General features: G+C 32.5%; 2 protein-coding genes across 4 annotated transcripts in view; one reads left to right on the top strand and one right to left on the bottom strand.

Moving 5' to 3' along the window:
• Positions 1-893, bottom strand: part of LOC148603233 (proteasome activator complex subunit 3-like) — a 14,625-nt gene extending 13,732 nt beyond the window's left edge. The window contains exon 1 of the mRNA XM_088553704.1: positions 747-893. Within this exon, the coding sequence (XP_088409830.1) occupies positions 747-809 (63 nt within the window). The 5' untranslated portion in view covers positions 810-893. The remainder of the gene's footprint in view (positions 1-746) is intronic.
• LOC148603232 (natural resistance-associated macrophage protein 2-like) lies at positions 879-27,345 on the top strand. Of its 3 annotated transcripts, none has more exons than XM_088553700.1 (16): positions 879-961; positions 4,749-4,839; positions 5,438-5,599; positions 5,991-6,113; positions 7,306-7,471; positions 7,816-7,876; positions 8,401-8,539; positions 9,149-9,304; positions 9,995-10,153; positions 11,088-11,135; positions 11,434-11,466; positions 12,082-12,201; positions 13,474-13,697; positions 17,221-17,377; positions 18,808-18,858; positions 26,444-27,345. In XM_088553700.1, exons 3-16 carry the CDS (start codon positions 5,453-5,455, stop codon positions 26,567-26,569), a joined length of 1,710 nt encoding a protein of 569 aa, XP_088409826.1. In that variant the 5' UTR covers positions 879-961; positions 4,749-4,839; positions 5,438-5,452; the 3' UTR covers positions 26,570-27,345. The 3 variants fall into 3 exon arrangements, with proteins under 3 accessions (XP_088409826.1, XP_088409828.1, XP_088409827.1); XM_088553702.1 differs by lacking the exon at positions 26,444-27,345 and adding an exon at positions 20,505-24,645; XM_088553701.1 differs by lacking the exon at positions 879-961 and adding an exon at positions 4,524-4,612 and having other exon boundaries at positions 26,444-26,718.

Below are 27,345 nucleotides of genomic sequence, written 5' to 3'. Positions count from 1 at the left end.
CAGCAGAATTTTGAAATATTCTATTAGATTCCAGTTTTAAAAATCATTTTTGCTCCGTTCTGTTCCAAAAGTAACAAGCTCCGCCTACTCTCTATTACAGTTCAAAATGTCAATAAAACAGGGTCTCTCTTGGAAATCTTGTGGTTTGACATGCACAATTTCAACTTGAAAGTCGTTACAAGTGGTTGAAGGGCAGTACTCCGCGGTACTGCTAAATCCCCAACTTTTTGTATAGCACATCGTTCTGACCTAGACCTGGCATATCAATATCCAAATGAAAAGAGGAAGGTTGCAGGGTCAGAGGAAATTATATACATTGTAGATAGCTACCTAAATTTATACCATTGCTGCATACATCTGCCCAAAGACATTTTGGACCATACCAATTCAGAGTGTGTATTACTCAGATGCATCAGGACAGTTCAAAATGTATATCAGAAAGAAATGAAAGGTGGTATGAATTTATGTTTCTTCGGGAGCTTTCCACGTCCAGCAATCCAGGTTTCACGTTCACCTGTCTCATAGTAATGACAGAAAATAGATCTTTTTTTTTTCCAAAATACAAAAACACTTAAAGAAACACTTCAAACAAAGTCTTACGTCTGTGTATGGACGATTTTTTTTTCAAATGCCAGTGATCCAAACAGTAGTGTGTTGTCATATTTTTTCTTTTGCCAATTTTGAACCTTGAAAACGAAAAATTCAATCAAGGCCAAAAACAATCTTAGAAATGCATGAGGCCTAACCTTCTTATCGAGTTCGCCTTTGTTACCCATACTGTGTGACGCCTTTTTACCATCTGTGGGCATTTTTCTGTTAGAATATGTTTATGCGCCAATGTGTTCGGATTGAACGTTATAAACTTTCTCTTCCTCTACGTAAGAGAGTTCTAAGGGAAATCAACGCACGTGATAATTTGTGGAAAGTGGAACCGATCAGACGATTGGAATGACAGTTGAAGGTAATTAGATGTTTAAGACAAGTTTAATGTATTTAACACCATGTTATTGTGTTTTTAGTAAAGATTTGGTAAATCTGTTTGCCTAAGGATGAATGTCTCAATTCAAAACTGTCAAACTGTCAATGAAGCCGAATTATATATGAATTAAACTCTTCTGAAGAAAAATGGTACAAGCCATAGCGACCTCAAAACCAAAGCAACTATAATGAACAGTCAATTCAGCAGTGTCTATACTATTGAAGACCGTTCCAAAACTCCAATCATGAGAACTGAGCCAAATCAAGACATGGAAGACTTAGTATTACACCAATTTTGACCCACTTTAAGCACAAGGTTCCATGACAACATTCCAACTAAATTCTTAAAAGACATGGCCATAAAAATATCGCCAGTGCTTATCCTGATGTACCAAGCATCTTTAACCCAGGGTGCTGGAGCAAATTACTGGAAGCAAGCCCTAGTAACTACAATCCTTAAAATAGGAAAAAGGACTGACCCTGCTAACTACAGACCAATTTCACTAACATCTGTTTGTTGCAAAACAATGGAACACATAGTCCACAGTCAAGCCATGAAACATCTTGACAACACAACATCTTTGCAGACCAACAGCATGGCTTCAGGAAAAGAAGATCCTGTGAATCACAATTGATCCTCACTGTAGAGGATCTTGCAACTGGCATAGATGCAGGTGAACAAATATTAGCGGTTTTGCCAGACTTCAGCAAAGCCTTTGACAAAGTGCCTCACCAACGCCTCCTTCTCAAGGTTGACCACTATGGTATCTGTGGGGAGGTGAAGAAGTGGATTCTAAGCTTCTTAGAAGAACAAAGCCAAAGTGTCATAATTTATGGCCACTCTTCATTTTCAAAATCTGGCACCTCTGGAGTCCCACAGTGATCTGTACTGGGCCCTCATCTCTTGATATATATCAATGACCTGCCAGAGAGAGTAAAATCCTGGTGTCAGCCTCTTGTACAGAGAAATCAAAACACCTAGTGATGCTGCCGTACTACAAGAGGACCTACTGAATCTAGAACAGTGGGAATAGGACTGTCAGAATTGTCCTTCAACCCATCTAAATGTGAGGTACTCAAGATCACCAGCAAAACAACACCAATTAATACCACCTACAACATCCAAAGGCAAAACCTATCATTTGTAAAGATAGGCCAATACCTGGGTGTCACCATCTATGAAACACTCTCTTGGAACAACCATGTCAATGTCAGAACGAAGAAAGCAAACAACAGCTTAAGCTTCTTGGTGTGTAACACATCAAGCCTACCAAGAGACATTAAACCACAATGTTACAAGACCCTAGTATGAACAATCCTCCAGTATGGGATCCTCACACAACCAAAACATCTACCTAATAGAAGTACAAAGAAGGGCAGAGCTCTACATGTACACGTAGATATGTCAACAGTGACTACAGAACCACCAGCCAGTTGATCATCAACCTTGCCTGGCAAGAACTGCAACAGAGGAGAACTAATTCAAAGCTTATTATGATGTATAGAATAACACACAACCTTGTTGATATCCCATCAGCAACATATCTCCATCCTGCAAACCTGAGCATCAGGGGTCGCCCTCTCAGATACATCATACCTTACTGTTGAACAGATATCTACAGATGCTTCTTCTTCCCATCTGGTATTAGACTTTTGAACCAGCTCCCAGCCAACTTGGTCACAATCCAGACTCTTGAGAGCTTCAAAACAGGACTTGCACCAGATCAGTGGATGTCGTCTCCTGTTTTTAACCGCACATGCTACTTGAAGTCACCACACTTGTGTATAGACTTCACCAGCACCTGTATATATTTGTCAACAAGGGTTCATCAGGAATGTACTCACCTACACATTTATTTTTTCAATGTGGATGAGGGAAAGCAACTTCAATGTGAAAATCAGACTAGAATCTCTACCTCCTCTGTTGCAGTTCTTGCCAGAATAGAATCTCTACCTCCAGTATCTGATACACGTATGTCATCACATGATATGCATGAATTCACACTCGTCATTTTGCACAGAATTACCCCAAATTTGTCTCGAAATAACATTTTGATGTCAATGAAACAATATACATGTAATTAATTTTAAAATGTGACATCATTAATCATTAAGTTGAAGGAGAATTCAGTAAGTAAACTAAGGGGAAATATCTTATTTTCATCAAAGGTGTCCAATTGGAAATACATCTATTACAAATTATTCGGTTTACCACTCAATTTAACATGAACAAAAATTCAAATGGTTAGTACCATTATCATTATGTATTGTTACAACCTAAATGAGTGTTATTTCATCAGCTAGAAATAAAAACTATCCTAACACTCCTAACAAAACCAGTATGTCATGTTAAGCTGTTCAATCTGAACCTAAATCAATAGATTCCAAAGTTACTTAATATACTAAAGTGATGAGAGCCCATAAGTTGCTGGCTCTTCCAAATCAACAGTCTCTCCATCAGATAATAGCCATGACCTCCACATCCTGATCTTGATAATTAAATTGTCAGACATTGATGACACTGTAAAAAGAAAACTTGAATGTGTTATGTGTAAGTGAGACAATTGTTACAAATGTATCTTTTAAAGTCTCCCAGCATTTATTTTATCTATTAATTGTGATGTTTGAACCATTTCAATACTTGTAATTAATGAGGTGAGGCAATTTATCAAGTCTTGTGCATCTTGCCATCTCACAAATACTTCTGTTACATTCATGAAAATCATCAATTAAGGAAAGGAGCAAAGCAGCCACTTATCATGCTCATACACTGCCAAATGTGATGCATAGAAAATCATGGAATCGATACTGTGGTAAAGAAGAGTGATAAAAGTTTGAGTGTACGATTCAATGATCAGCATTTTTGTAACTTATCTTTCAGTATAATGATAATTTGGTAGTGTAATTCTGTGGCCAAGATGTTATTCTTGGTGTCTGTAAACTTTAGTATTGAAATCATTTGGGTATTTTTCCGAAAATTTTTTATCCCTGCCACTTCCAGTGATAACTTGCAAAAAATGTACCAGTGATTGTTTTTTTTTCTGCTTGTAGAAATATATTAACTGATTGACATTGTTAAATGTGCCCGATTGCGTTAGTCTGATACAAAATAAACTGTTGAAATGGATTTATTTCCATGCATTGGACAAGTCAAGAAAATGTGATGCATTAGATCATGTTAGGTCATGTGATTCTTATAGGGCTGGTCATGTAACAGTGCAGGAAAAAAATATTTATCTATATTGTTATGGTTATTGTCACAAAATAAAGGTGTTTTTCTCAAGACTGAGTCAAATGGTGATCTTTCCTGTGTCAGTATGACAGATTACACCATTTAATGGATAACAAATTGACCCTGCTTTTGCTTCTGAGCCATTGAGTGAAATACACATTGTGAAGTCCATTACCTTATATTATAGGATGTACTTGGATTGCTTTGGATATTGAACTCTGTCTTAAGTGTTTAAGTATATCTTGTTGTGAATGAGTCAACACTCACATGACCCTTCTTTGTTATATATAAGTCATGAAACATCATAAATACTGTCTGCCCATCAAGTATTACAGGATTTAATTTGTCACTTTTTTTAGCCTGTGTTTTAGGTTTTCTCCCTTTGCATGGTATAAACATAAGGTAGATGCACCAGTCTTACAAACAAATGAATATCTCTGTGATGTCTGTCTGTCTGTAGTCAAGTGAAAAGAGCTGATACAGACACAAAATGTGTGTAATGAATTATAATAAACTTTAACTGTCTATTTAATTGCAGGCTGACTCAATAAGAAGGAAAGATACATGTAGCATCACTGAACTAGGCAATTTTTTGCTCCAACATTAATTATATCCACATCTGCTGGCAGGTAAGAATTTTTCATACATGACATATACATACATTGTGTAAACATGAACAACAAATCAGATATTTATATCATACCATATATCAAAAAGGTTTTTTCTCCATTTTTTAGTATTTAACTGCTATTCTGTTTTAGAATGAGGAAGTGGGTGAATCATTGTAGAAAAAAATAAAATCTATTTCATAATGTTATCTCAAATGCAGAAATGGCATTCATTTTCTATTTTAAGTATCATTAATTTCAGGTATGAATTATATGAACATCATCAAAGTTAGATTACTCACTTTTCAATAACTTTGAACTCACTTTTCTGTCAACTTGTCTCCAATAGGCCATAGACTATGTGCCAATAATTTTTAAATACATGTAGATGTTTTTTCTGAGTTTCAGTTTTGCCTGATTCTCACAGATTCCACCATTTAATTTAAGAAAAAATATGTTCATTGACAGCACTCTTATTTACTGAAAAATAAGTTTTTTATATTTACTATAAACTAAAATGTTTTACCTCTGTGCTATCTTTAATGCTTAATTTCAATGACATTTTTATTGACATAATAAAAAATCAATCTGTTTATATTTGATTTTGTTTCAATCACAGAAGTGGATATAGACCATGTCAGCCATACAGCATGACACGGAGGATGAAAACACTAACAATGCTCAAGAGAATAGAGCTTCTCCTGCTGAAAAGAAACAGGAATTTACCTCAGTAGCATCTACATACTTTGACCAAAAGATCCACATTCCAGAAGTTCCACAGGTATGGGCTTAAAATTTCTTTTGGGATACTTCACACAAACTTAAGAGCTTGTGTTTACATGTGTATGTTATTGTAAGAATTGAAACATCCCAAACATAGGTTGTTTAATCTTTATTTCATGTTTGTTAATAGTATTTGTGGAACTGTGTTGCATCATAGATTATTTTGTCTTAACTGCTGAGTAGTCTGAGGGGTTTTTAACATCCTTGACTACCTTTTTGGGTGTCCTATCGGTCTCCAGGGTACTAATTGTGCATGCTTATTTTATACTTCTGCAAAGAAAATTCTACCCCTTTCCCTACCATATAGAAGTTCATGTCACACCAGTTCATTGACTACCCTGCAGTTAAGACATAATGGTCTATTTTGTTGAAATGCTTTTTTTTTGCAGTCTGTATTCAGCTTTAGGAAGTTATGGGCCTTCACTGGACCAGGGTTTTTAATGAGTATTGCCTACCTAGATCCTGGTAATATTGAATCAGATTTACAGGCTGGTGCTGTAGCAAAGTTTAGGGTTAGTACATGTACAAAAGTTGCTCAGAAAGTTGTTTAGGATTTTTGAAGGAATGATCAGAGAATGGATAGAGTCTCATGGCAAACAATAAATTATGAATCTAGTTGTCCTGTAAATTGTCATGTTTACTGAAATGAAAGTTATGAACAGTGAGACCAAAATCCTAGTTATGAAATTCAGATCATGAGATGTTGCATGAACAGGCTATAATCTAGGATTCAGTGAATAGGAGAAATGATTTCTCCTTCCATGGGTGAAACATGTGAAAGGAAGAAGTGAGTCATGAATGGGGAGAAATCATACTTTACTGGTAGAATTTTTTATTGCATTGATATGAAGTTGTATCTTAATATGGGCATGTATTCTAATGATTAATAAACCATTAATATATGTACATTGTACACGTAAGGACTACAATTTTAAATATTTTCCATAGGTAGTTTGTGTTTAACTTAAGGTCTCCACCATTTGCTAGAACATTTTTTTTTGAAAAAGCTGAACTTAAAGCCAAATTAAGCAAAGATTTTTCTCTGAAATATTGATAATGATATGTAGTACAGAAGATGTTATAAATGTTTTCACGTTATTTAAGAATATTTATGTTTTCATTCTTTAAAAAAAAAAACATTGATGGTTTGGAGTCCAATGTAAAAGAAGGCACATGATTACACTCATTTGAATAAATCAATATTCACAGTTCATACCAAGTTCCTCAAATAATCAGAGGTATAAATCACACTTTGCAGCAACAGAGTCAGTGTCCAGAATTTGAAATAGCTTAGCACATTTAGTAAGGCATTATCCTAAAAATAAAGTGTGATACTTACAGTGCATTCTAACTAAAATTGATTTCAAAAAGTGCATTGGTAAAAAATGATGTAATAAAAACCAATTGCTATATTTGTCTTGGGGAGAATACTGAAATTAGACATTTCCTCTCTTTGTGTAAAGTATAGGCTTCTTGGAGATCTAAACCAAATACTAGTATAGTGCTAGCTATGTTATGGTTCATATTCTACATGTGTGGTAATTATAAGTCTTCATTTTGAGCAACTAAAGGGTATAAGCAATTTCAAATGACAGTCTCAAATCCACTGTGGTGTTGTGAATTTAAAACATCATGCCCTATCAAGCTCACTGTGTAACTATTCGTCTTAACTGAAAACTGTCACTAATCAATCTTATGTTTCAGTTACTATGGGTATTGTTATCAGCCACATTTCTTGGGTTGTTGATGCAGAGGCTGGCAGCTAGACTTGGAGTGGTGACTGGTTCCCATCTGGCAGAAATCTGCTTCAAGTATTACAGCAAGGTGCCCAGAATCATTCTTTGGGTTATGATAGAAATTGCAATTATAGGTAGGTTGTGTATGCATAAGACCTTATTTTAATGAGGCTGCAAAAAAATTGTGGTGGTATAATGGTATGGTGCTGTCGTCATTCATGTTGTCTTTGTGCTCAGACACTTGCTCAGACAAATGTCGGACATTTAAGACTAGAAATATAGTTTTTAACTTCTTACAACTGAAGGTCTTGCTTTTTTTTATTTTTACATAAATACCTTAGATATTTTGTTTTTGATCTTATGTGAATGACCCAAGTATTTCTCCTACCAGCAGAAATTATGTAGAATAATACAAAAATTGAAAAACCTGCATAAAATATTTTAAGCATGTTTTCTATGAATTTCTTTGCCTTCACAGGATCAGACATGCAGGAGGTGATTGGAACAGCCATAGCATTCTTTCTGCTTTCTAATGGCAGGTAGGACTTCAATCAAATTTGACCGAAGAACTATTTGTACATGTATATATGCCATGTACAAATGTATTTTTTCCTCTTGAATATTCAATGTCACTAAAATTGGAACTTGTCTGACACCAGAAAATTCCAGATTACTTAATTTATGAAAATAAATTATGGTTGGTTCTAAATTTTTTCATTGACCTAAAACTTTGTCATAAAATCAGCCAATTTCTTTTGATTCTTTTATTGATGATACTTCCATAGATTTAAACAACCAGGGATTTGGATTGAAGGGGGTCATTTGCCATGATAACATTCCAACTAAATATGATTCATTCAAAAACCTTCATCTTTACAAAGAATGTAAAAAATGGCCCAATGATAATCTTATTGCATTAAGAAATGGGCTGTTTCTTATATTTATAATATCATTTATTGAAAAACTATCTGTCTCATCATAAATTTAGCAAAGTAAAAGAAGGAAGCCCTTGTTGGCTTTTTTTACAGCATAGTTTGTATAATATTATTGACATCTTTTTCAGAATACCATTGTATGCTGGAGTACTAATCACCATATTCGACACTTTCACATTCCTATTTTTAGACAAGTTTGGTTTACGTAAATTGGAATTTTTCTTCACATTCCTAATCACTGTGATGGCTGTTTCCTTTGGTTATGAGGTAATATTTGTTTGATTTCATGAAAGACGTTATAGTGAAATTTTGTTGCTGTGTTGTAATATTGACATTACTTAACTTCAACAGTTTGACCATTGCTTACTGAGGTTTACACTAGTTAAACTCCTCTGTAGACATGTGCCTGTCCTCAGTCAGAGATGTTGGTCATTAATGCTTCTTCCTGTCATTATTTGACATTTTATCTTATTTTATTTTATTTTGAAGAAGCCTCCATATCGAAGTGGCCAGGGTAATATAATTTAATCCTTAATTGTAAATTCCCTTTCTTCGAGGAACATAGATTGGTCAAGGTACATAGTTTGGTATGTGATTGTGCCAGTATGTTCATGCACCAGTGTTATAAGTACTGAAATGTCTAATACTTCAGTACACAGTTGTTGCCCTGGACCAGGGGTCAGTGCTTAAAATTCTGTTTATTGTTATGATTCAATGCATAGTTTTCACTCTAACTAGGGTTCAGTTTTCAAGGTTTGTTTATTGTTTTAATACAGTACTCTCATCACGGGTCGGTTAATTAAGGTCTGTTATATTTCAGTACACAGTTGTTGCCCATGACTAGGGGTCAGTTAATTAAGGTCTGTTATATTTCAGTATATAGTTGTTGCCCCTGACCAAGGGTCAGTGCTTAAAGGTATGTTTGTACCAGGATGTGCTGGCTGTGGATCAAAACAAATCCTGCAAGCTGTAGGAATTATTGGTGCTATTATTATGCCTCATAATATATACCTACATTCTGCATTGGTCAAGGTAAGATACAAATCAGGTTAGTCTTAATATATATATATATATATATATATATATATATATATATATAGAGAGAGAGAGAGAGAGAGAGAGAGAGAGAGAGAGAGAGAGAGAGAGAGAGAGAGAGAGAGAGCACTCCAGCTAAGAATTATGCAAAATGTGATTCATAGGTAAAAGGCCTACATATTTTTATTTTGATATTTTGTTTGAATTGCCATAGTAATCAGAAATTAACAGTCAGTTTTTCATATAACCCGTGCTCTTAGGAGGTAAAACTTATATAGAATGCTCTGTAGATTTCAAAATTGAAGGAGAAAACCCTGTAAATGACACTCAAATACAATAGAATCTATTGGATTTTAAATTCTGATATCTCCTAAGAGCAGGCAGATTTGAATAATTGCACATTTCATAGTTTAGACCCATAAGACTACTTAATTACAAAAATAAAAATGTATAGCCTTTTTTGGGGTGTATCACATTTTTTCAGATTTTGCATGATTCTTACAAAGACTGTTACTTAAGTTTTAGTATTTTGGTACTGTTGCATAACTTCGATAATACATTTGACAGTTTTGACTGTATATGTTGCTATGTCTATGAATCAATACTGTTTTCCATTTGGTGTTGTGCCAGGAAATTCAACACTTCAAGGATGAACATATAACTAATTGATTTTAATCTTATTTCCAGTCAAGAGACATTGACAGGAGCAAGAAGGAAGATGTTAGAGAGGCCAACAAATATTTCTTTATAGAAGCTGCAATAGCTTTACTTGTCTCATTTGTGATAAATGTTTTTGTTACATCGGTGTTCGCAGAGGGGTTTTACGGACAAACTTCTCAACAAATAGTAAGTTAATTGAACATGCACTCCTACATTTACTGCTTGTATGAGTTTCTCTTTGTTTCCAAAAGTACATGTAAGCACTAGCATTGTCAGTGGTCTCATTATATTTGTACGTGAAGCTATTCTTCAAATGAACACTGACCATTGTATCCATATTTCTTCAATAGTAACTAATTAATGTATTTATAATTCTAGTATTTATTAAGCAAATAATATTTGAAAAGGTGTAAAAAAAATTGTCTTCAAAAAAGAATTTTTGACATAAAACTCTATATGGTAAAATTACAAGCATTAATTTCAAGGGAGGAAATAATTGGCAGGAAAATGTTTTTAAATGTAATGGGAATTAAAGGTTCTTTTTAAATATTGCAAGAAAAAGTCAGGTGACCTCCCCCCCCCCTGTTTTTTTTTTTAATATTAAAGAATGTCAGAATTTTATTTACCAATGTTTTAATTGTTTGCAAATTTGTGAAAATTTCCTACGGAATCTATATAAAATGTTGTAAACATTGACCCATATTTTAGACTCAAAATTAAGTTCAGTGACCTATGTTTTGTTAATAAAATTTAATTGTATGCTCATTCAAGGACTTCTTCAAGAAAATTGAGGATAATCTACATGTATACACTAAAAATATTAGGTATGCTCTACCTTGATGATTAATAGTTTACATGTAGATAGGATTGTATTTATTGATAAAAAATTAAACTTTAGTAGATCACAAATTCATAAAGGACCCCCCCCCCTCCCCCCCCAAAAAAAACACAAAAAACAATAACAAAAAACAGAATGGAACACAAGCACTGCCTTTTGAAAAATTCTTTAAAATGATGTTAAACAAACAGTATTTCCATTATGGCAGGAAATGCCTCTGTCTTATTTTTACAACATTTTTGACTGATTTGCCTGATTAGAAAGCTTTTAATTTGTTTTCAGTTCAGTAAATGTTTAAAGGCTGGAAGCCCTCATGCTGATGTTTTTAATGTGAGTATATATAAAAATATAATTTTATCATTTAAATTTTTAAAGAAAAAACAAAAAAATATATATAACTGAAATTTATATTACCGGTAAAAAAAAAGTTTACACTTGATTTTTCATTTTATTAGATTAGTGAAATTAAAAAAAAACACATTTGAAATTGAAAATTATTATGCTTATATCTCACTGCAAGTCTTGAATTCATGTACTGATTTGCTGTATTTTTGTGAATATAAATTCCCAGAACCTACATATTACCTTATATGTTCTGCTTATTGTAACTAAGATCTGTAATTTTTAGGTGACTGATGTTTCTGTTGATATTTTTAGAGGGGTATGTATTGTTACCTACGATGTGAATCTGTATTAAAACGTAAAAAAAATATTTTTTGCTTCACACACTGTTTGTCAATAAATAACAATGTTTCACAGAGTTTCTTCAATGAGATGTATAACTTACAAAATGAAAAACATGTATATTTCATGTGGTTTTTGAAAACAAAGTAATATTTCAATTGTTTTATATGTAAAAAAATACAAATTTCCTTTCTGGTCATGATTAGCACATCTTTCATATTTTTCATGTGTTATTAAAATATGAAAACATTTCAGGATTGTTTTTGATTTTTTGACCAAGTTATGAGATATTTTAATTACTTAAATTGACCCAAAGTTGGTTATACAAGTATAACTTGCTAAAAAATTTGAGACAATCCTTATAATTTGATTTCTAGTATCCAAATTAAGATTTGATGCTTAATCAAAATGTCAAAAGTTAGGGTTTATTTGAGTCACAGACTGTGGACCCATCAGGGATTATTTGAGTCACAGACTGTGGACCCATCAGGGATTATTTGAATCACAGAACTGTGAACCCATTAATATTAATGACATCACAGTACCAAGGATTCTCTGATTGACAAGAATGCATGCCATTGTTTTGTTTTAGGGGATATTTTTAGGATGTCAGTATGGTGCTGCAGCTTTGTATATATGGGGAGTTGGAATATTAGCAGCAGGTCAAAGTTCAACCATGACAGGAACCTACACAGGACAGTTTGTTATGGAAGTAAGAGATCATTGTTATCTGTTTTTTTTTCTGTATTGGATCCCAAAACATGTTTATTTAGTTTGAAAAAAGGTAGTATGGATGTGCACAGTGTTTAGAAACATATTAAAGATGGGCAGTTTTTATTAATGAGAAGTTTGATAAAAAAAAATCCTTCATTTTTGTCACTTTGTTGTGTGCAGTACTTACTTGTGTAATCTGTAACTCAAATAGTATTGAACCAGTGTTCAAACTTAAGTCAGTGACAATATACATAATTAAGATGTGCAACTTGTATAAATGAGAAATTTAATGAATATTTTCCTACATATTCAGCAAATCTACATGTATGTGGTGTAATTTGTACCTCAAAAAGTATGTAACCAATATGGTTCAAACTTTGAACAAGGTGTAGATAGATATTGAAGATGTTCACCTCATGAGAAGGAGAAACTTGACAGGTGTTATCCTACAATTGAAGATATTACAGCTAGTTGAAATAGACCAGTTCCAATTTCAATACTAATTAAGGTAGGCTAGTGAGTAATTTAAATAGCTCTTTAGGTAGAAATCTGCCATACATATTACCAATGTGTCCTACTTAACTACTATAGAAAACCTGTGTGATCTTTTGGACACTGTCTTTATAGTTTGAATAGCTGTCAATTATGATGGTGGATGGCAAATTTATAGGTTAAGGTCATCATAATTCACAGCTATTCAAAATTAAAAGACAGTGTCCAAAAGATCACAAAGGTGTTCTGTGGTAGTTGAGTAGGACTCATTGGTATTATGTAGAGCAGATTTCTACCTAGAGAGCTATTTAAATTACTCACTAGCCTAGCTAGATTTGTATTGAAATTGGAACTGGTCTATTTCAACCAGCTGTAAATGAGTCTATGTTGTGTACAGTATCTACTTTGTGTAATCTGTACCTTAAAGTTCATATGACCAATATTTTTGAGCAGTGTGTATACACATATTGAAGATGTGCATCTCATAACATGGACAAATTTGACAAATTTTTAATATGAAGTTTCACCTGTTGAACTTATTCATTTTTCAGCAGTATATACTGTCATGGGTACATACTTGCTCAACATTGCAAAGTGTTCTTGCATACTAGTATGCATATATTCAAAATATGTGCTGACGAATTTTAGGCATGTTAGAGATCTTCTTGTTTTAGATTCTAAACTTACTCCATAATAAAGGTAGAGAATAACAGTTTTGATCTTTTATGCACCACAATGGGGTCAATGTATACACTTACTTCATATTCTCTCTTTTCAGGGTTTTCTCAACTTAAAATGGAAGAGATGGCAGAGAGTTTTACTGACTAGAACTATTGCCATTGCACCAACTATTTTCATATCGATATTTGAGGGTATAGGCCAACTCAGTGGAATGAATGATTTACTTAATGTTCTGATGAGTTTACAGTTGCCATTTGCTCTGATACCAATTCTTGCTTTTACCAGTTCTACTGAGATTATGGGAGAATTTAAAAATGGCATGTAAGTTGTTAAGTGAAAGGCTCAAGGTCAACTTGAAAGTCAAGGGACAAAAGCAAAGGTGTTGAAACAAGTGACAAAAACAGTGAATAGCATAAAAAACTGTAAGGCAACACACTGTATCTATAACTGTAAATTGGTAGGGTAAGTATTCTCTGTTTCAAGCAATGTTACATCTTTCATGACCTTGAAGAGTTATGGAAAATAAATTAAATGTACCTGCAAATATGTTCAATTTACAAAATTCTTACTAAATCAGCTTGATGTCTACAGTATTACTGTATAGACTTACCATACTATTGAATTTTAAATGAAGCAAATAATTGCTTTGCTTGTGGTTTGTTGGTCTGTCGTGCCTCATGTTCTGATTTGCTCATAAGGTTATTTTCTATTGGATCAAATCGTCGTAAATTTAGATACTATAGTACATCATGAAACAAACTGTATCTGAAGAAAATAAAAAAGAACAATTGCCATGAATGAACAATGCCAAGAAATGGACATAAATTACATCAACATAGCATTTATATTCTTGCTTTAAATTTTACAATTATTGAAATAAGTATGATATTGATCCTTAGTTCTGGGTTCATCTCAAATTGAGATTTAAATCCTTCTTCAGCTCAAGTTCCACCAATGAAATCAATTGAAATTAAAGATTTGAGGATATATTTAAAAAATTTAGGAAAATCTTGATTTGTACTTTTTTTTATGAAACCAAGGCTGGATAGGACAATAGGAAAATATCATGTAACATATACATGTATATATATGATACATTTTACTCTTTAATTTAACTGATTTTTGGAGTACATTTGCTTTACAGATGTTTCTTCTTGTGTACACATGTACAGATACATTAGCTATCCTTGAAACTTTATTGCTTTTTAAATGCTTACCCTATCGGTGCACTTAGTCCATGCTCCCAGTTTTTAGTGGAGTCCAAATTACTCATTTGCTTTTGTTGCTTTGTACATATTATTTTGGTTATTTTATGTTCTTTGTTGTCTTTGTCCGTTTTCCATATCTGGTCTTTGTCCCTTGATAATATTCTTTTGATTTTTAGCTCACCTGGCCAAAGGCCATGTGAGCTTTTGCCATCACTTGGCGTCCGGCGTCCGTCCGGCGTCCGTCCGGCGTCCGTAAACTTTTACATTTCAATCTTCTTCTCTGAAACTACAGGGCCAAATAAAACCAAACTTGACACAAATGTTCACTGGTATGAGGGGATGAAAGTTTGTGATTTTGGTGCCGATCGGAAATTCAAGATGGCCGCCACCGAGGATCTTAGTTTAACATTGGACCCTATGGGAGAAACATGTAAAAATCTTCTTCTCGGAAACCACTTGACCAAATTAAACAAAACTTGACACAAATGTTCACTGATATGAGCGAATGAAAGTTTGTGATTTTGGTGCCAATCGGAAATTCAAAATGGCCGCCACCGAGGATCTTAGTTTAACATTGGACCCTATGGGAAAAACATGTAAACATCTTCTTCTCGGAAACCACTTGACCAAATTAAACAAAACTTGACACTATTAAATGTTCACTGATATGAGGGGATGAAAGTTTGTGATTTTGGTGGCGATCAGAAATTCAAGATGGCCACCACCGAGGATCTTAGTTTAACATTGGACCCTATGGGAAAAACATGTAAAAATCTTCTTCTCGGAAACCGCTTGACCAAATTAAACAAAACTTGACACAAATGTTCACTTTTATGAAGGGATGTAAGTTTGTGATTTTGGTGCCAATCGGAAATTCAAAATGGCCGCCACCGAGGATCTTACTTTAACATTGGACCCTATGAGAAAAACATGTAAAAATCTTTTTCTCGGAAACCGCTTGACCAAATGAAACAAAACTGGAAACAAATGATCGTTGGCATGAGGAGATGAAAGCTTGTTTTCCTTCTGAAGACTGTCATTTATTCAAATTTAGTGAAACCTAACACATATATAATATGTGTGTTTTTGTTCACTACAATCTTGTGGTTACTTTCATCAACCATTGAAGCAGTAAATCGAAAGGAGAGGAAAAATCTGTTTGTGGAAAGAAACATGCTTCTTATGTGTTTTTTTTTGTTGTTTGTTTTAGCTCACCCGGCCGAAGGCCAAGTCAGCTTATGCCATCACTTGGCGTCCGTCGTCGTCAACTTTGTTGTCGTGGACAAATTTTAAAAAAAATCTTCTTCTCTGAAACTACTGGACTGACAGGTTTTAAACGTGGCATGATTGTTTCTTATGGTGTTCTGCACAAAATGACCGTTGGGATTTTTGATCCAAGAAAAACATGGCCACTGTTACTAAAAATAGAACATAGGGGTCAGTTTTTTGCAAATAACTCAAAAACCATTGCCTTTAGCAAATTTCTGGCATAGGGTAATATTGTTCAGCATCATGAGATGGAACTATGCCCAAATTTTCAAAACGATTGGTCAACTGTTGTAGGAATTACGGCTGCTGAAACAGTTTTTTTTTTGCATTTTATGCACGTGCAACTTTGAAAATCTTCTTCTCAAAATCCATTGCACAGAATTCAATGAAAGTTGGCATATATTTGCCTTAGGGTATCCCACACAAATTGACATACAGGATTGTTGATTTATGAAAAAACATTTCTGCCATTACTAAAAATAGAACATAGGGGTTAGATGGCAGTTTTTTGCAAATAACTCAAAAACCGTTGCCTTTAGCAAATTCTGGCATGGGGTAAAATTGTTAAGCATCATGGGAAAGACCTATGCCGAAATTTTCAAAACCATTCATTGACTAATGTAGGAGTTATGACCCCTGAAACAGGTTTTTTGTTGTTTCTTTTTTTTTCACATGTACAACTTTGAAAATCTTCTTCTCCAAAACCATTTAAGATCATTGAATGAAAATAAGCATAATAGTTCTTAAGTGTATTGTGCTCAAAATGAATGTTGTGATTTTTAATCTGTGAATAGGTATGGCTGCCTATACTAAAAATGGAACTTAGGAGTCATAAGACAGGTTTTTGAAAAAAATTCAAAAATTGTTGCCTTTAGCAAAATTCTGGTTCAGGTCATAAAAATGCTATGAATAATTATAGTTGATTTTAACTTAGCCTGTCTCATTCCTCAAGTTCAAATAAGCAAATGGTTAACCAGGTGAGCGATTCAGGCTCTTGTGAGCCTCTAGTTATTAGGATCGTGGTTCTCTTGATTACTCCTTCATTAAAATAGGCTTTTTGAGTGACAGCTAAATTTCAGTTTTGGTGTGCTGTAAAGGTACTTGATTCGATGGGTAAAAAATTTTGTGCCTTGTTAAAACTTCCTTCTTTCATCACCAATGTTATATCCTGGGATTTAGCAGACATCAAATTTTTTAATGGAAATCTTTTATTTTAAAAGGTGCTTAACTTAATAATTTGGTCAGCCACACAAAATTGGAATGCCACAAATAATGGCTCTTCCATTATTCATTGGACTATTTCTTCTTTGTGAGTTTTAATAATTTTTTTCCAGGCTTAACTAATTTTTTTTTCTATTGAATTTCAGAGTGATGAAGATTATAGCAGGGTTATTGGCCATGGTGGTGATTGGCATCAACCTCTACTTTGTGGTCGTATATATACAACAGTTACCAAACTATTGGGCAGTATACCTGGGTATCACAATATTGGTCATTATATACCTGGCTTTTGTTATATATTTAGTAAGTATATTGGGAGACTCTAATGTGCAAACTTTTATTTTGATATCAAAATATTATACTCCGCTCAATTAATGGAATCACCCTGACCCTCTGTCTGTCATTCCATCCATTCTAATTTTCATTGCAATTATCTCAGCCTCCGATAGATGGATTGATTTTAAATTTGGTATGTTGCTTTTTTTTTATATATGTAGAAGGGGCATATGTTATAAGTGACTTTGGTTGCTATTGGATATGAACTTCCTGTACAAGTGGGGTCTACCTAGCTTCATGTTGGTTATTATATACCCAAAGGTTCGTCAGGCTGTCGGATATCACCGGTAAAACATGTGACAGGACCGTTAAAAAAATCTGGAACACCAGACTGAAAGTCTGGAAAAATTTTCGTTATTAGTCATTCTTGATTCAAGTCAAAATGGACGGTAAAACTTGGTTTGGTCCTGAAAATAGTATGTCATCACAGGACCGAATGTCTTGAAAAAAAAACTGAACCTTTGGAAAGACTGATACATCTAGCCTTTCTTATGTACTAGTATCTGGTAAAGTAGGAGAATATGTATTTTAGATCTAGAAATCTTTACAACTAATTATTTTCAGGATTCAAAACATGACTTTACAAGTGAATATAAAGGGTAAATCTAGCTCAGTGTGATACTAGGAATAATTTTTTTGCTGCTTGACCTTTGATTCTGGCATTATCCTATATCAACTTCACTTCTTGAAATATGTATCCTTAAATCTAATCTTTGATTAATACTAAATGAGGGTCATTTTCTTCTAGTAGAGATTGATATGTTAATGGTAATTTGGTATAAAACTTGTTCAGAGATTCATTCCTGTTTTTTAACTCTAAAGCAGTTTAGAAGAATTAAAAAGATCCCCATCATTTCTTTATTTTCTATTGCTATGATCTGCATTCTATATATATTTTTTTAAAAACAGCTTTGACTTGTAAATATTCACATACGTTATTGAAGTAGATTCTTAAAAGATGTAGCATATTTTTTTTTTCAAGAAACAAAATATTTTAATATGAGTAACAGTGTCTAAAAAGCCTATTGAAAGGGTTTTAGTCAAAATATTTGCGGAAAAGTTTTAAGTTACGCTTGAAAAATCAACAATTTTCTCCTCTACACAGGTCATAGGTGTTTAATTTCTTCATGTGAGTGCTTGACCTCTGAACTGTAACATGATAAGTGCTTATTTGGTCAATCAGTGTTATCCTATTAGCATGCCACATTGAAAATATCATTTACAGGAAAAAATGTTTTCATATTTTACTCATAACCCATGTATGCAGAATAAATAACTGTTTGGTCATTTGTATGGCTTTGGATTAGTTTTTCCTACCTCCCCGACTGACAAAACTAATTTCTCCCTTATACATGCTATTGGAGTTTCATTCTTGATGCTTTTTCCATTTTTTTCAGGTCTGGCACTGCTTAGTTACCATGGAAATAGAGATATTTACAAGAATACCTGTAAGTAATCTTTAAGCAGTTTATCAATATTATTCACCCAAATTTGTATCTTAAATTATTAGATGGTATTAGATAAAATTTAATTGTCTATACAGTGAATCTGCCTAAACCAAATCTACTTAAGGGTTATTGAACGGTAGATGACCCATACATGTCTTTACTAAACCAGTTTTTTAAGTCCAAAAGGGTCTGGTTTAGACTGTTTTCACAGTACCATTTAGCTCTTGTTTTTAAGTAGCACTCCAGCTAAGAATCATGCAAAATGTGATACATGGTAGGAAAGCCTACATATTTTTATTTTTGATATCGTGTTTAAAATGCTTTAGTAAACAGAAATTAACATTTGGTTTTTCATATAACCCGTGCTCATAGGAGATAAAAATTGTATAGAATGCACTGTAGAATTCAAAAGTAAGGGAGATAACTCTGTAAATGACACTCAAATACAATAGAATCTATTGGACTTTCAGTGTTGATCATTACCTAACAGCAGGCAGATTTGAATGAATAATTACACATTTCACAATACAGACCCGTAAAACATTTTAATTACAAAAATAAAAATATGTAGCCTTTTTTGGGGTGTATCACATTTTTCAGATTTTGCATGATTCTTACCAAGACAGATACTTAATTGTTCAATATGATAATATAGTTTGCCTTAAATTTCCGAAAAAATTCAGCTGTTTATTAATGCAAGTTTTGCAATTTGTCCAAAAAACATTTTCTGAAATAAGACTTTATTATTTCCCAATTAGATTAAACTGTTTGGTACTTATGTTGTTTTTGTTATAATATTCATGTTTTTAAATATCTAAATACAAAATTAGAGTAGCAGAAATAGTAAAATTTTTCAAGTTAAGTCCTAATTAAAGAAAAATGATGCATATTTTCCTGAAGAGGATTGGGTAGTATTGAAAAAGACAAACATGATGAAGAATTTCTAACCAACTAACACCTTGAGCTTTAGCACCTATGTTTAAGCACCTTCCTGTATAGTGACCTATATCTTCCCAGTTGGGGCATTTTTTGGTAAAGACAACCGATGAAAGGTGATGTAATATGCTCTCATCTTTACTTGCTGTACTACTGATTTAGACAAGTGTATTTGTGATTTTTTATTTTGCAATATAATGTCAGAATGACAGTAATGGTAAATGATGGAAGTATTATCCTGACTTTAGGTAGATAAACATGATAAATGAAATATAGTTTCTGATGGAAGAAATAGGTACTTGCACTCATTCCTAATGAATCCCTGAAATTTCTTAACCAGGTGAGAGAAATTCATTATCCTTCCACTGCATTTCACTCATGCAAAAGACAGACTTTCTCAACACTCATTTAAGGGGGTAGACCTAGGGAAAGGGACACATGTCTTAGAAATCATTGGAACGTTTGTATTCACCAAATAACATAAATCTCATGTAAGCATCAAAGTAATTGAACTTGATTTCATTCTGTGTCAAATGAAAGCTTGATAGGCTTTGGTGAAATGGAATATGATACAAACATATCACTGATTTCAAAAGTGAAGTCCCTTACCCTAGGTCTACCTTCTTTAAAAATTCCAGATTTTCAATAGGGACTCCAGTAACAACCTTTCTTAAGACCCTTCCTGTATTGCTTATGTCTTTCCTCCACAGTACCTAAACCGATATTACCGTCATGGAATCCATTCTCCTGAAACAGAGCCTCTGGTGCAATAAATGAAATTTCAACAGAAAGAAGTAGCAGGAATTACATCAACTGAGTAATCCATATACTTTTGATATGGAATGAGGATATGAGGAGATAAGACTCATTCTTTCGTTTTTTTCTAAACTTATTCTAAAATGATATGTAAATGATGCAGTTAGTTGTGATATCTTGAAATTGAAAAGAAAACAACATATCAGAAATGAAAAGAAGAGGAGCAGTTGAGGAATGAAAGAACAAGGATGTACATGTATTAGGATTGATAGAAGGGGAATGTCTCAGGAATGAAAAGAAGAGGAGCATATCCAAAGCAATATCATGTGATAATTCAGAAAATTCTACACCTGATATTCTATCTTTTTTTGTTTGAAAAAATTGATATGATGTAATAAGCATATCAATGTACTGTTATGGTGCCAAAAGATGTACTTGTAATATACTGTACACAGTGTAGTACAGTGAAAACTGTGTAAAACAAACCCCCATTCGACTGAGATAATTGTTTTGTAAAGGCCCTTGTTTACACAGGTGAAACCTGTCTAAAACAAACCCCCATTTGACCAAGAGAATTGTTTGGTTAGGGCCCTTGTTTACACAGGTGAAACCTGTCTAAAACAAACTCCTATTTGACCAAGAGAATTGTTTGGTTAGGGCCCTTGTTTACACAGTTTTAAATAATATTGAAATTCAGAAGATGTTTGTTAACACAGGTTACTGGTATATCCAGGGTTTGGGTAATACAGTTTTCACTGTGCTGTTCTTAAGGTTGTTGTTTGTTTACTTTCCTTGATATCTGCAAATTCATATTATATGCACCACTTGGCTTTTAAATTAAGAAAGTGCCATCATGATTTAAAAGTGATGAATGATTTTCTCTTTTCTTCTACATAAATATTCCATAGTAAATGCATTTGAAAAGTATGACATTACAGTTCATGATACTTAAGGTCATATATTGACTGTTTGATCAGTGGACCCAAGCGGTACATATATTGCCATATTACCCTCAGAATCATGACCTATTTACTTAATAGAAATGAAATTTGCTAAGAAGATATTGCAAGTTTTGTCTTGAAACATTTAAAGAAAATTTGATGACTGTAAAGGTACTTGGAGTGATGGATATAAACTTAAATTATTTTATTTTTAGTTATTTTATGAAGCTTTGGATTCATTGATATCATTAAAGCATCATAGTATGCAATGAAAATTTGTTTTTTCATAAGGAATTCAAATTCATGGTATGAAAATATCCCCCCCCCTCAAACTAGCACTTTCACATTATAGCTTCTGTTATTATTCATGTATATGATATACTGGTATATGTATTTGAATCTCATCGTGAAATGTTGCTTTGAGAATCTAATGTATCTATCAATTGTAGTAGAAATATTGTCATTTTGTGCTATTTAGATAGAGATAGGAGAAAATACATTTGTAATACGGAAATGTGATGTTTGGGAAATAACCACTTTGCAAGAGGGTTTTCCTACCCCATGAATCACCTTACCATAGGCCGTGTCTGAATTTTATATGGACTGGTACTAAAATTAAAATAAACATTTTTAATTGCATTAGAATCATCATAACAAATGAATTTTAAGGAAATTATTAAATTTTAAATGAACATAATATGTATAAGGCATGGGTTTAAGTTTCATAATTGCTTGTGTTTTTTATGTTGGAAGAGTTATTGCCCTTGATTGTTGAAAGAAATAAATTTGAGGTCAACAGGGTATTAAGGTGACATATAAGATAGATAATCAAGCAAACCAAATTCTTTCATTAATGTTTGTAAGTATAGGTCTGTCTAAATATCATGCAGAGGTGGATTCACCACCTTATTATTATTCGGAATTGAGTAGCCTTGCTAGGTTTCTTGCCATAGAAATGCTATTTATTATTGATAATTGTTAGATTATAGTGTAAAAGTATATTCAAATTTTGGCCGCAAACTTTCCCTTATTTTTTTCATAGTAAAGTTTCATTCAAATTAAGCTTTAAGTGTTTGTTAAAACCGAGTTTTACTTACACTTTCATTTTTGATAACAGTGTCTGTTAGGCACTCTTAGGATTTTCCAGCCTAAATTGTTTAAAAAATCAGCATGTTCTTTGGTGGAACTATACTTTATGACTTATAATAACTCGTGTTTAATTTTTGTCAAAGAAAAACAACTCTCATTTGCTATTTTCATTCTATGTGGAAATAAAGCATGATTTCCTCAGAATGTACTTTACATGTTGTGCAATATTTCTTTCTACTTGCCACAATATTTTTTTTAATGTGCATGTGATGATACTTTATGGAAGAGATAGGAGTAGATTATTAGCTGAAATAAGTTTATAAGTGTAAACTGCTGGAAACCAGGTTTAAAAAATTAGAAATATTCCTTAAATAAACATGGAAAGGTGATGCTAGAAAAAAAAATGGTTTCATTATTACCCCCACCCAAATAAAAAAAAAATAATAAAATAAAAAACAGTGCTGGGGGTATGTAGGAATCATCTTGTCTGTTTGAAGCCCAATTCCTCTTAACCACTTTAGGATTTTGATGAAATTTTATAGGAAGGTAAGGAATCATGATGTAGATGTGCATAAAGGAATATAATAACTGTAGGGGGATTGAAAAAGAGGTAATTTATGGGTTTTACGTATAACAATTAACTTCATGTGAAGGTTTAAAGCACGGGATATACTGTTTGGGAGCTTGATCATAGTATTTCTAGTTAACCCGTCTGTAAAACCAACCTGTTGTTCATATTCTTAATTTATTGAATTGTTTTAATAGTAGTTTCATGTAGATGTTATATTTATAGGATGCTATTGTTATTTTGTAATGATCTAGAGAAAGTTATTTACAGTTAAATTTTATTTCACCATGACTATGTACAATCCAAGGAGTTTTTTATATACTAGTATCCTCAGGGTAGATTATACCTACTGTGATAGTAGTTTTATTTATGGAAGGAAATTTTTGTGGTTTAAAGAAAAAACACCAATTTGTTGTCTTTTTGAATTCTTAATGTGACTACTCTTTCATATAATTGAATGAGAAATTTCCATTTCATTGGAAACTTTAGTTTGTTGTTTTCTAAACCCACGAAAATCACGATAATTGGTACCTCACAAACAATAATACTTTTATAGTATTATAAAACTTACAGGCAGAATTTCTTTATCTTATAAAATTAAGTTGTACAGTTGATACAATTGAAAGCTTTGGTGTTAAAAATAAATAAAAAGACTTGACTGCCTTATATAATTCAATATTAGGAGTTAGGGGGCCCTAATAAATGGTCGATCTCTATAGTAACCTTTCTATGTTTGTGTGATTGGTGATTCTGGATTGATTATCTCTGCATGAATGTTAATCACCATTAGTACATATATTCTGATTAATGACCAAAGTCTCTTGGTCAGAGGTCAAGGTCAAGGTCAGGAACTTAATAACAATGTCAAGGCCCTATGGAAAGGTCTCTATTAACATGTTATTTAGTTGTACTGTGTAATTCTTTATTTCCACATCTTCACTTGATATCAATTGAATTTCATTTAAATTGATGGCTTTATATGGATATGACATACTATATAAGTGATTTTGGTTGCTGATATCAACTTCCTGTTATATGAGTTTCCTATTCATCACTCTATGGAATGATAGAGAAAAATGTTTTCACAAAAATCTTAGCCCCCCCCCCCAATTGGATGGATTCGTTACAAATTTGGAATGTGGCTTTATATATGTGGGGTATTCATTGTAAGCGATTTTAGTTGTTATCTGATAACAGCTTCCTGTATGAATGGGAGTTTTCCTAGCACATGAATGAAAATTACAATAGATCTGGTTTTTGTGATGACTTTGTGACATTTTTTTTCATTCCTTTTTTTTACCAGTAAGTCATCATTATTTGAACCATGTGTCTCCTTGTTTTTTGTTCTATTATTTCTTCTTTTTTTTCATGTACATATGCATGATCATTTTATATTTATCCTAGATATTTATATTATGTTTCAGGAATGAGTTGCATTTGTTTAATTCTATTTATTTTGTCATAGTTGCTTTACTTTCTATAAATGTTGATTTATAATTGTTGTTAATTTATTTCATTAAGTGTGCAAAAGAGTGTTTGAAAGAATATACAAGGACATATGTATATTCCTTAATTGATGATAAATATTCAATATTTCAAGCATGTTTGTACAGCAGTACACAAGAAAAATTGCAACATATGTTTGAAAACACCTGAAAAATATATGTTTGTCATATGTTTTACACCATGAAAAACATTGGTTCTGACTAACCAGTTTATTCATGAAAACAAGTAAATAAAATGGTTTGGAAATTTTATGTTTCAAATAGGATTTTATATATGAAAAGAGTATGGTGTTGATATGATTTTTGATAACATGTGATTTCATGTATTTTTAAATTCACAAAAACATATTTTGCCTAGCTGGTCCTAAACATGTTGCAATTTTTCCTGTGTACTTGTCACCATTCAAAATATCAAATTATAATGTAAAGATAAAAATCAGAAACCACAAACAATGGCAAATGACAAAAAGCACACATTTATACAAATATTTCATCGAATGAAAAAAATAGATTTAAGATACTATTATACATTTCATTGCAATGTTGCTCTTGTGTTTTTGCTTCAATTTGTTGGATTTTCTTTGTAAGTTTAGTATTTTAACACTTCTATACATCAGTCTATTTTGTATCAAAATGTGACAACCACATTGTCATCAAGGTGAACTGTCATGTGTTAAAGTCAAATCACAGCCACATATGAAAATCATATGTAAATATTAGCTTACTATCATGTGATAATCATGTATAAGTGAAAAAACATGTGTTGATCATGCTCAATTCATATGATTAACTTGTGTGACTCACAGTGTATGACTATATGTGGACTTTGAATTATCACCATATATGTAAACAAAGGCCATGTAATGAAAGGCAATATGCTGTTTAGATTGTATGCAAAAGTGACTTCACTTGTAGGAGAAAAATTTGTAAAGGGTTGTTTTTGAATGGCAGGTACTAATTTACATATTTATGTTGGATATTAATTTCCATGGATTTCAATCAAAGCACAGATTTAAAATCACCATGAATGATAAACTTTCTATTAAATTTGAAATTTTAGATCTGCAGTTGAAATTCCCAAGAAAAAATCTTCATGAACCAATGAAATTTGACAAACCATTAAAATAATACTCTAGCAAATAATACACAAAATTTACTGGTATCATTACATCCATCATACAGATCAAATGTTTTAACAATTATATTTAAAATATAACCTTTTACCTATGGATTTCTTAAAATTTCATTCCAGTCGGGATTGAAGTAAATTCATGAGCAAGTATCTTGAAAGAAAATGTTTTGGCACTCGATTACCTTGACCCAAATAACTTGGAATTTGTACAAACCTGATTAGTTTAATTTGAAACCAGAATTTTCAACATCCATATTGACTTACAGGTTGCACATGCTATATTTATTGTCTACCACTTGTTGTAAATACATGTCAAGCACTAGGTTTCATGCATTTAGCTGCATTGAACTCCTGCAATGGATATGATTTCTCACGCTCTCATAATAATTGAAGATCTCCTGTTCATTATAGCTTCCTGTGAAATTTGAAACTTAAAATTAAGTTCTATTCCATTTCACATTATATTACACAAGGACGGGTCAAGGGGGATTCCAGGGTTGGAATGATCCATTGTTGAATTTTTTGGTCAATTTCATACAAAATATGGGGAAAATGAGCTGTAAATAGCCTGTAAATCCCAAATTAACAAAATCCTTGAACCCAATTTACACCACTAATCATTAGTATCATTATAAGTGTGTCTTGTTTATATTTCCAGTGCCCAGCATTCCTAAGACTTCCAGATAATTATGAAGAATTTACAAATGAGGATACAGCTCATGTGGACTTCGAGCTGAGCAGTGAAGGAGGACTCAACATACAGACAGCTTCTTTTACAGGATAGTGTCTTCGACCTTAAAAGATTTCTCTATAGCAAAATTAATGTCTTGAAAAAAAATAATTATATAATATAAAAAAACCCAAATTATGACAAGTTATTGTGAAGTATATATATTTTATTATTAAAAAATCAAATTTTTTACAAGAAACTGGTACAATTTTTAAATTTTTTTACAACATATCATATTGTTAGCGTTGTTGTCTTATCTTGCTTTTATAATTCTCAATGCTTATGTTAACCTTTCTTTTTCTCTAGTTTTATACAATTGAGACCCCCTAAAAAAATTTTCAACTAAGGCCATCATAAAAAGAAATCCTAGATTCTCATTCAACATTTTTCAACATTAGGGGTGGAAGGGCAAATTTTATTTTTTATTGTTTTTATCAATTTAAGTGTAAAATGCTGTCAATTAGAAAGAAATTGACCTATATTGGGAAAAAAATCAAAATAAAATTTTTCATGGAGGGTGAAAAAATTGGGTTGGAAAAGGATGAGAATCTAAGATATATTTGTTTTAGCCTGAGCCTGTTTTACCTTTTTTTGAAACCTTGTGTTTGAATTGATGAAAAGTATACAAAAAGACTTAGACCTCTTTGCATCAACAAACCTTTTAAAAGATCAACCTGGCATATAACTGCTTCTATACAGTTGTTATTTGTACTAGTTTCTTAAATGATATTTACTTAGCAAGGCTATTTTTGCATTTGTATAATTTTATAACTACATGTATATCAGTAACTTTTGTACTGACTTTATTTTTACATAAGAAAAAAAGAAAA

This window comes from Perna viridis, chromosome 11, assembly GCF_037379345.1.
Source record: "Perna viridis isolate PV_CMFRI_1.1 ecotype Kerala chromosome 11, ASM3737934v1, whole genome shotgun sequence".
In the NCBI taxonomy this organism is placed as follows: domain Eukaryota; kingdom Metazoa; phylum Mollusca; class Bivalvia; order Mytilida; family Mytilidae; genus Perna; species Perna viridis.
Note: the sequence above shows the minus strand (reverse complement) of the source record. Positions and strands in the feature narration are given on the sequence as shown.

Coding starts and splice junctions, on each gene's coding strand:
- LOC148603232 (XM_088553700.1), top strand. CDS start 5,453: ATGTCAGCCATACAGCATGACACGGAGGATGAAAACACTAACAATGCT. Junction 7,877..8,400: donor TTTCTGCTTTCTAATGGCAG/GTAGGACTTCAA, acceptor CATCTTTTTCAG/AATACCATTGTATGCTGGAG. Junction 8,540..9,148: donor CTGTTTCCTTTGGTTATGAG/GTAATATTTGTT, acceptor GTTATATTTCAG/TATATAGTTGTTGCCCCTGA.